This window comes from Poecilia latipinna, unplaced genomic scaffold (assembly GCF_001443285.1).
Source record: "Poecilia latipinna isolate Pla-1442-1.1 unplaced genomic scaffold, P_latipinna-1.0 Scaffold664, whole genome shotgun sequence".
NCBI classification, from domain to species: Eukaryota; Metazoa; Chordata; class Actinopteri; order Cyprinodontiformes; family Poeciliidae; genus Poecilia; species Poecilia latipinna.
In genome coordinates, this window is record NW_015113280.1 from 194,559 (window position 1) to 205,035 (window position 10,477).

A 10,477-nucleotide genomic window follows, 5' to 3' on the forward strand; every position below is an offset into this window, starting at 1 on the left:
AACTAATATATTCTGAGCTGCAGTGGTCTGCTAACAAAATTTGTAATAAAACCTGTTTTTATATCAAGTGACTCTGATGTTTTGCTTTATTTTACATTTTCAGTTAGACATTTACAATCACTCATCACGGCAATAATATCATTGATTTATTTTCTTTTTTTAAATTATTTTTTATTAAGTGAGGACTTAATATGAAGAAATTGACTAAAAATGTGGTCAAAATCAATTTCTCTGTTTCTCACCTGAACAAGGAAATGGAAAAACTGAAAATAAACTCCTGGGAAAGAGCAACAAATTAAGCCACAAATAGAGTTCAAGTATCCAACCAGAACTAAGACAAAAGATTATTGATGGACACAAATGACACAAACTGATGTGTGATTTGGTGAGGAACAAATGAACACATCTTAAAAGAGTGTGTATGTATACATTTGGGCTTTTGTGGATCACTTTCGTCTTGCGTGGATTAGAGAAAAATCCAAAATAAATTTAATCTTGTCCTACCAAGTCTTGCTTTTAGAATTCCCCAGAGTTGTTTGTTGCCAAATCGTTCCGCAGTGTAAAATAGAGTCAAATCTGTCATTAAATAACCCAGAATGAATATAAAATTTTCCAACCAAGTAGCAAAAGGTTCTCTCTCCACATTCATCTAAAACACAACACAGACGAGGCATCTTGTCCTGAAATATTTATTAAAGAGTATTCACAGTTATAAAAAAAAAATTAAAATTAAAAAAAGAAATCAGTCCTAAATCAAACTCCACACACACACACACAGTGGCATCCTCACTGTGTGTGTGGCTTGGAGATGACTCCGTCTGGGTATCGCTCCTTAAAGCGGGCCACGACCTCCGGGTCCAAAAGATGAATGCCGTCCAGCTGGTTCCCCAGGGTTATCCTGGACAGAGCGCGAGAACGCCAACATTTAGTCCACAAAACAGGTTTAAGATTGACATTTCAAAATTCCACACTCACATTTCCTCATATTTTTTGGAGCATTCTTGACCTTTGAGTGGAAAACATTTACCAGAAACCACAATGAAACTCGAGTCTGATCAGGCGAGAGGTTATGTTAAGGCCTCTGCTCTGACTTTTACAAGATTTATTTTAACATTTAAAACATCTAAGGATTCTGTGCAGCGTCGTTAGTAATTTTTTATCTTTTTTTTTTCCATAAAAAGTGAGCATTAAGGTTTAATGTCTTGATTTAAACCCTGATTTAAGGTGGCATAGAGTAAAATGGTCCCGGTTTAAGATTATATTTATCCGTAGATTCTTTCAGTAAAATAAAAAAGATCTGTGAAACGAGACATAAAAATTATTGGTGAGACGACAAAAAAACCAAGAGCAAGAAAAAAAATAAAAAAAAGACTTGAATCAATCTAAAAACAGAATCTTCATTTTTCCAGATTCAGATCAGAATCCGTTAGGTGATGCAACAAGAAATTCAAATTCAAAAACATTATCGATCCCACAGGGAACCTAAATGTTGACGTAACTCATATTAATTCAACATTCCTCAAAGAGTTATTATACATGGTGATGGCAGTGGGCAGGAAAGATCTCCTGCAGCAGTCTGCGTCACAGTGAATTTGAAGAAGCCTCTGACTGGAGACACTCGGCGACAAAGACGATGAACTTTGATAAACAGATAAACTGTTTCCTCCTAAACAAGTAAAGGGTTACCAGTTGGGCTGGACGTTGTGAGGTCGTCCGAAGAGCTCGATCTTCCTGGTGCCGGGCGACAGCCGCTCGATCATGCCATAGATCTCATCTGGTTTGTGGCTGGTGGAGCGGACCTGAGTCAGAGAGCGCAGACGATTACGAGCGGACAGGAACTGGAAATAATAACCTGTGTCTGAAGATGACTGGAGCTTTACTTCGGCCACGATGACGTCGCAGTCCAAACCTCGGTTGAACCCCTGCGTGCTTCCCTTCACCCCCACCTGAAGACAAACCAAAACACGACGCCCACGTGGTTTTCAGGCGTTCGCTTTCTGCAGCGGCAGGAAGAACAACTGATTGGACTTTAATTTACCAGACAGTGCTCCTTCCCGTGGTTCAGCCAGTGGCCCGTCCTGCCGGTGCGAATGATTCGCTGCAGCTGGTTGGTTTTCACCCAAATGATCTCGTCGACGCGCTCGTAGCTGAGGGGACGCCATGTTGAAACAATGAGGAGGGGAAGAATAAAGAGCGGGTAACACATGACAAACAAGCAGCACCTACCCCCATTGGCTGAGACACTCCCGGCCCAGCTCCATTGCTCTGTAAAAGGACAAGATCCATCTGTTAAATTTGGTATGAATTAACTTGCCTTAAATTGAGATTAAATATGGATTTGATGGGTATCAATGGAGGAGCAGTCTTACGACGGACAGAGTGTGTTTACTGGTAAACTGAGCGTTGAGGGTTGCTTCGTTTACCTCCCAGTGACCCAGAGGAAGAGGAAACCGTCATCCTGCAGGGCGGGAATGCTGAGTTTCCTCATCTCATCGTCGGTCAGCGTCCCGTACGGCAACTCCATGTGGATGTCCCAGGGAGGGTCGGCCATCACCACGGAGAACTTCCCCAGGATGGACATGTCCAGGTAGCGGATGTCGCAGCAGATCCACTGAGGACCAAATAGCAGCTTTACAACCCGTGGAGGGAAAAAAAAAATCTCCTCGTCCTTCTCGGCGGCGGGTTTTTCCTCGTTTCTCTCACCTGCGACGGGAAGAGTTTGCCCACGTTGCTGTCGGCGTCTTCGGCGTGCAGCCCGATCTCCGGGGTCCCCGACTGGGGCCCCATCAGGCTGCTCTCGGCCTCGGGGGGGCTGTCGATCTCGTAGTGCACGTACTTGCAGGTGTCCATGTGGAAACAGGTGTTGAGGAAGGAGCAGTCGCCGAGGCTCTCGTCCGTGTGCTTGTTGATGATGCGGCTGAAAGACAGAAGTTGGAAGCTGGTTGACAAAACTCTTGGTGCTGTAAATCTTTGCCATGTATTTAAAAAATATATGTAAAAATTTGTATTTAAATTATCATTTTAAATACTAGCAAAAAAAAAAAAAAGCTATTGACCTTTTCCTTTGATGATGAATTTGATATTTAAAGACATCAAATTCGCTCTCAGGAACAGCTTAACCCAACATACAGTACTTAATGTGCTTTAATATTAAAACCAACGGTAACAGTTTCTCATTAGTTTTCCTTTCTAAAATGAACCTCATTTAAGAATTTAAATTAAAACTATTTTCTTACACACAATTTCCTAGATGACCAAAACCATGTAGATAAACTCATAGAAAACACCACACTGTCAGCGGGAGGCATGTTTTTCCTGAATTATTTTCTTTGCTGAGCTCACTATTGATTTTTCTACAGATTTTCCATAAATAAAGAAGTAAATAATAAATAAAAGCACAAATTAACGACACTAGTAAATATTTGTAGTATCAGTTGACAGCAGGAGTTTCTACAGATGCCTTTTCTTTAAAAAAAAAAAAAACAACAACAAAAAAACAAAAAAACTTTATTTTGGAGTTTGTTTTGATTTTACATTATAATTTTTTTAAACCACAAAGCTTTTCAAATGAAGATTTTTAAGCAGCTAAGGATTGCTTACACAGATGTTTGACAGCAAAAACGCCCTCCTACCTCAATAACTGAGTGAAAATGTACACTGGTCGTTCTGATGCTGGTGCAGAATAAATATATATTTAAAGAGCAATTACAGCTCCATCTTCTGACTGAAAAGGGCATTTTGCATTTATATTGCACTGTGAAGATGTGGTGTTTATTCTCTTATTTCCATATACTTTTTAAAAGCATACACCGTATTTTTCGGACTATAAGCGCTACTTTTTCCCACTCGGCTTATGGCCCGGTGCGGCTTTTCTGTGGATTTTTCTTCAACCACCAGGGGGCTCTATAGCAGGAAGTGAATCCTTGGAAGTCAAAATTGAAAATAAAAGAAGAAAGTGCTAATTTTCATTTAGAACAAGCACATGCTAGCAGCAGGCATGACGGAGAAATTTATTCAAACTCATATGATGCAGCTTTTAAGTTGAAGGTCGCTTTGATCAAGCCACTGCAGGTAAGCTTGGCGTGAACAATCCATGGTTCAGTGTTGGAGATGCAGGGCTGCGTCTTTAATAGCAGGTTTATTAAGGACGCAGCCCTCTGCTGTGTCCTTGAGAGCGGCGGAGATATCAGTGGCTTATACCCAGGTGCCGCTTATATATGCACGTTTCCAGTTTTTTTTTTTTTGTAGGTGTGGCTTATAGTATGCACCATACTATAAGCCACACCTACATATAGTATTTTCCGGACTATAGACCGCACCGGTCTATAGTCCGGAAAATACTATATGTTTGCGCTAAATATTGTCAGAGAAATTCAATATTTTCAGAATAAAATATTTAAAACAAGTTGGAAAACCGTTAATAAATTAAAATGTTTGTTAAGCAGAAGGCATAAATAACCTACCGGAAATGGAGCTTCGTGCAGGGCTGCGGTGTGTCCCCAGAGCGGACGCACTCCTCTTTTGTCCCGTGATCGCAGAACTCCTGGACCTGAGCTCGACCACGAGACCTGAACTTCTCCACGATGGACTGCTCCTTGGCTGTGCTGGCATTAAGGAGCTCCAGGATCTCCTGACTCATCTTTAAGACAAAAATAAAATAAAAGCACTGACAATGAGACTCCTCTGGTCACTCTCCTGCCTATTCAGGTGCTTCCAGAAATATCTAAAACATCTCGTAACCTTCTTGCTCTGCTGCTCCTTGGTGGACTGCTGGTTCAGGAGACTCTCGATCTCCATGTCCACGTGAGACGACTGGCTCTTGCTGCTGCGGCCCTTCTTCTCGGCTCCGCTTCCTGCCGCCGAAGATCCCGCCAGCTGCAGCGAGGAAGCCGGCGTAATGGAGGAGGAGGACGCGTGAGGAGGAGACGCGGAGCTCTGAAGTTTAGGCGAAAAGCCGCCGAGGGTCTGGTCTTCGGCTTTTCTCTTGACCCCGGCTCTTTGGGCTCCGGACACAGAGCCAATCATGGCCCACAGTTTTGTGTGGTCCACAGCCACGACGACGGTGGTGGGCGGAGAAGAAGTTGTGGAAGAGGAGGAGATGGAGGTAGGCTGCCGGACCTCGATGAGCTCCTGGGCGGAGAACTTGAGCAGCAGACTCTGGATGCATCCGTGAGTAACCGTACCTTCCGCCTGTGTTGATGGAACGCAACATGGAAACGCTAAATAAAGGGACGGAAGATGCCTTACGTCGCTGTTGGGAGACTTACACTGTTGAGCTGATTTGTGATGGCCAGCGAGTCTGTGGGCAGCGAGAGGCTCAGATCGGAGAGATATCCCAGCAGCCTCTTCTCCAGCTCAGGGTCCGGTGGCTGCTCCGTCTCCCCCTGAGAAGTAGAGGGAGCTGATGGAGCTGGGCTGTCGCTCCTGGCTGTGGAACCCTCAGCGCTGAGCCCGCCGTCTGAGTGGAGAACAAGACTGATGAAATTTGTAGGAAAGGAATCACAGGGAGAACACCCAGGGCATTGGGTTTATTCCATAACTTTGATTCATATTTACTGCATAACTATTTGCTATGTTTGAATGGAAATATTTGAATCTAAATGCACATTTTTGCCTACTGTGTTGGTCAGTGTTTTGTAGGTCGGTATTTTGTAATACAAAATCTGGATGGAGATCGTTGGATACGTGGATAGTAGAATGGTGGATGATCGGCTGATCGAGGATCGATACGTAATGGATGGACAACTGAGCAATGAACAGTGACTTCATGCTTCGATTGATGAATGGATTTGATCGTCATATGTTAAAACAAAAGGTTACTTTTTGGTTAGTTTTCGTTTTACATATTATCTCTAATAAATGTGAGATCCTAATAATATTTTAATTTCCCGTTTTATCATCGGTGGTTCATATCAAATTTATTATCTTAATACAAAGTCAGCCATCGGATCAGTGGACTCCTAAACGGGTTGCATAATTTTTAAAATATTCAAAATGTAGAAGGTGTACATTAGTTATATGGCAGTAACAAATATTTTAACAGACACATAATAAAAGAAAAGGCTCTTTGAATATCTGATGCTTTCAATTAACCCTTGCGCGCAGGCGATCTCACTTTAATCAAGCTTTCCAGTGATTGTTTCTATTATTTTAACATAGTAATAACCGGAACAGCAACGATGTCCGCAAGCTGCAGACCCCGCTCCCGCCGCCGTGCACATCCCGAACTTCACGTACCCGTCCCGGACAGCTGCGCCGGGTCCTTCCGCCGTCGCTTCAGCCTTTCCCGCAGCGAGTCCAGCTGCTTCTTATGGGCCTGAATGTTACTCCATGTGTCTGACATGATGAGCTCGATCACCGAGCTGTGCGATCACAGAAATTGGTCACAGTGGACCAAAACACAGGGTGAAAATAATCCGCGCTCCAGACAGAGAAGTATGAGTGGTGCACAGGAAAAAAAAGCGCCGGAATGAAATACTGTTTGACAAAGAAACATTCCGTTTTGTCAAAAAAGGCTCCTAATTCCGAACATCACGGGTTGTTATTTTGTAATTTTATTTGTAATTCCAAGAATAACTTTTCTTTATTAGCATTCATTAAATATATAACAGTTATGCTTAAGATAAAACACTTTTAGATTGGATGTCCTGATTTACACTCCTTCTAGGTTGGTGGCGGTAATGCACCAAATGCTGTCTGCCAACCATCCGCAGACAAGCAAGAAGAAGAAACTTATCAAAGACAACTTCCGGTGTCCCTAAAAGTAAAAGCCCTTTTCCTTTGTGGAAAAATTGCTCTGCAGTATTAAAATAATAATAATAATAATAATAATAAAGGAACATTAGCAGCTGTCCATATAGCCAGGTTTTATGTTTAAATGTAGAACTAGTTCAAAAAACATCTGAGAATTTTTTTTTCCGTTACTCGTTGGGTTCCTCCGAAGCTGTTTTTCAAAGATGGCGGAGAAAGAGGAGAGTAGTGGAGCTGGAGAAGCCAAAACTGAGCTGCAGATCATCAAGGTAGGTTATCCTGGATCACCATCACCCAGTTTGATATAAGCAAACATAGCCTCTGACCATTGCAGGTCCTTGGTATGATATGGAGTCATAGCTTATTTTCAGTCAGCTGTTGTTATACTGTCTCACTATTGCTTTCTTCAAATACACGCTTAAATAACATTCATAAGAAAGTCTTGAATTGCGGAAAGGTAAAGTGAACTCTAAAGGCTAGTATAATTGTAGGCATCATAAGAGACAGCTTTATCATCAAGTAAGTCACATTCAATTTAGAGCTCTATGTCATGCCGTTTTTTCTACTTTTTATGTCGCTGGTGTTCGCTTAAAAATGCAAAGAAAGATTTTTGAAACAATGTCACCAGGTAACTATGAATCTGTTCAAATGTTGAGCAGATCCATAGAACAATTCGTTCATGGTTGTGCCATAGTTTTCTTCAGCTGAACAGAAACAAATCAGATGTTGCTATCTATTATCTAGAGTTAGCACACAGCTTCAGTTATTACAGCTAGGAACTAATGATCAGGCCTGAAATCAGGATAGAGTGTTTCTCTCAGACTTCCTCAGACATATAAAGACAGTTACAAAGCCAGCCTTCTATCACCTGCAGAACATTTCCAGGATTAAATGACTATCTTTAGTCACATTGATTGTGTCCTCAAAGGTTTTGTCTTGTTTTGGTTTTTCTGTCATTGTATGTTTTTTGTATCAGTGGTCTGAATTGCTCTCACCACTTGTCCTCTACCAACACAGGAGCTGGTGGACGAGCTGCATAACTTCAGAGATTGCTACTTTGAGACGCACGGCGTGGAGGAGGCCGGTCGGAGAGACGGTGACGTCAAACAGAAGATGGAGGAAACACTGATGAGGCTGGAGGAGAAAGAAGGTGGCTCTAGATTTTCATAATCAAAATGTTCATAACATTAATACTGTAAAATATCATTCACAAATTAATTTTTTGTTTGTTTGTTTGTTTCTGTCAGACATCTTAAAACACAACGCAGAGTTTCTGCTGCAAAAAGGCAGGTGTCTGAACGTGACCCCGGACTTCAGCGCTGCAGCCGAGGAGTGCTTGTCCCGAGCGGTGAAGCTGGATCCCTGCCTGGTCGAGGCCTGGAACATACTGGGGGACCAGTACTGGAAAAAGGGAGACCTGGTTGCATCCAAGAACTGCTTCACTGGTGCCCTGCAGCATGTATGTCACTTAGACAAGGAGCAGTGATTGTTTTCTCTGTAATCTAATCACCTAATCACTTCTTTATCCTTTTACTTATTGTAGGAGAAGAATAAGGTATCGCTACGCAACCTCTCCATGGTGCTGAGGCAGCTGCCAACACCCAACAAAGATCAACATGGGAAGCATGTGCTGGAGAGTGTGGACCTGGCCCGGGAAGCGGTGCAGCTGGATCCCGGTGATGGGACTTCATGGTGTGAGTAGAATAATAGCGAGTAATCTCTAGGTGCTTCTTTAAACACTTTACTTTTAATTCATTGTTTCATGTTTTTCAGGCATTCTTGGAAACGCCTACTTGTCTCTGTTTTTCAACTGTGGTCAGAACCCACAATTCTCCCAACAAGCTCTGAGCGCCTATGCAAAATCTGTGAGTTTACACAAGGATACCCTCGTTATTCCCGCTGTTGAAACTGAAAAATTCGCTAATATGGTTTCCTTCCGATGGAGGCGGCGGACAAGATTGCCAGCAGCATGCCAGATCTGCACTTCAACAGAGCCAACCTCTTCTACTATGAGGAGATGTTCGGCTGCGCGCTTGAAGGCTACAGCCGAGCGGCGGCGCTGGACCCAAACTGGGAGGAGCCGCTGGAGAAGGAGAAGCAGCTGCTGGAGTATCTGGAGAAAGTGACAGAACTCATCCAGAACAAGGTGGGGCAAGCATGCTTCTCTTTCCCACCACTACCCTATGTTTTGTTGTTGTTGTTGTAATTTCTTTAGAACAGTTCAGTAGTTCTACAACAAAGAGTTTTAAGTTGCTCCATAGTGTTGTTTTCAAGTTATTTTTCTAAAATATAAGAAAGTTTGCTATGTAGAATGCTATCATAAAACATTAACATTAATGAATGATGTAATACTATACTGAGTTGAACCTGTCTTCTTTAGTTCGTTTGTATTTTTATATGAAAATTTACATTGAGAATGCTTGAAAAGTGCTTGAATTTTACTGTGGAAAAAGTGTACAATCCCTGTTTTGACCACAAGGTGTCAGCAAAGTGCAGCTATGGTTGTTCTTTGCCCAAGACTTTTTTGTGTGTGTGTGTGTGTGCGTGTGCGTGTGCGTGTGCGTGCGTGCGTGCGTGTGTGTGCAGGGCAAGGTGAAAACCCGTCGGCTGAAGACGATGTTGTCAAACCTCAACACGTCCGCTCTGGGGCCGTGCTCGTCCCCGCAGTTCCGCGCTCCGTCCGGCCGAGTGGGCAGTCTCGAGCCGCGGCCCCTCTCCTCTCTCACGCATGGCCACAATGGCGGTGTGGCCGCCCTGGGGAAGGTGGTGTTCAGCCTGGCCTCTCAGGGTCGCATGGCCTTGTAAGTGCAACTACTCTCCAACTTTAGGCTTTATAGTTTGATCTCTCAGTCAATACTTTCCTGAGTGCTGTCTAATCAAGATGTACTTAGAAATGAGATCCACTCCTGTTACACTTTGTGAGATTCTGGTTTTTGTTACCACCTTGTTCGTTCCCTGCAGTACGTTTGGGATGGTCGACAGCGAGGAGACGTGTTTGGTGGTGATGGTTTACAACACGGCGGACAACTGGGGCGTCCTGATCGGCGACTCCGTTGTCGTCCCCGAACCCAACGTCAAGCGTCACAGCATCACACATAAAGACAAGGTCAGCATTTCCTGCGTCTTTTTGTCAGATTTCAATTTAGGGTCTGTGGGTCTAACCTCCTCGTGTCTTCTTTGCGACAGTCGTACGACTTTAAAAGCATACGCGTGGATTCTCCGCTGCTCCTCATCGTCAACGGGAAGTTACAGAACGCCCAAAGTCAGATCCCGGTTTCTGTCAGCTACCACTGAAACCTTTGGCTGGAGTGAGTCGATCGGTTAGGTTTTTCAAATTTTCCAATTCCGTGCCTGATTTTTCACCTTTTTTTCTGTAAATACCCCTCACTTTTTTGGTTGTTTATATTTATGATCCTACTTAGTTTTTTTTTCCAAAACAGGGTTATTTTATAAATGAATAAGCTTGTAATGTGGAGTCCTGAATTCTGTTTTCTTGACGTAAAGAATACATTTTTTTTCTGTGAAGTTTTTGTCTGTGTGTTATCTTAAAAAAATAATCCTTATGGTTGAATCGGCGCAAAGCCGGACATTTTAAAGACAGCTCTCCGTGTGGCACAGCCGTTTGCAGATTTTCAATAGGTAAATAAGTTATAAAACTAAGTGCAATTCATGTTTCGTTTTGTAAAACTATTTCCAGAACATTTTATTTAATATTCTCAAACATTCA

At 42.8% G+C, this 10,477-nt stretch overlaps 2 protein-coding genes across 2 annotated transcripts; one reads left to right on the forward strand and one right to left on the reverse strand.

Moving 5' to 3' along the window:
- Positions 1 to 709: 709 nt before the first annotated feature.
- Positions 710 to 6,482, reverse strand: mettl3 (methyltransferase like 3). Its single transcript, XM_015044196.1, has 11 exons — positions 6,238 to 6,482; positions 5,268 to 5,458; positions 4,741 to 5,190; positions 4,464 to 4,639; positions 2,704 to 2,917; positions 2,424 to 2,611; positions 2,227 to 2,265; positions 2,039 to 2,147; positions 1,881 to 1,946; positions 1,687 to 1,799; positions 710 to 898 (listed from the first exon to the last, which is right to left on the reverse strand). The coding sequence occupies exons 1-11, from the start codon at positions 6,341 to 6,343 to the stop codon at positions 787 to 789; spliced, it is 1,764 nt and encodes a 587-aa protein (XP_014899682.1). The 5' UTR covers positions 6,344 to 6,482; the 3' UTR covers positions 710 to 786.
- Positions 6,483 to 6,725: 243 nt separating this feature from the next.
- On the forward strand, positions 6,726 to 10,275 carry ttc5 (tetratricopeptide repeat domain 5). Its single transcript, XM_015044200.1, has 9 exons — positions 6,726 to 7,019; positions 7,768 to 7,900; positions 7,998 to 8,209; positions 8,294 to 8,444; positions 8,524 to 8,615; positions 8,696 to 8,896; positions 9,337 to 9,551; positions 9,712 to 9,856; positions 9,937 to 10,275. The coding sequence occupies exons 1-9, from the start codon at positions 6,957 to 6,959 to the stop codon at positions 10,042 to 10,044; spliced, it is 1,320 nt and encodes a 439-aa protein (XP_014899686.1). The 5' UTR covers positions 6,726 to 6,956; the 3' UTR covers positions 10,045 to 10,275.
- The last annotated feature ends 202 nt before the right edge of the window (positions 10,276 to 10,477 follow it).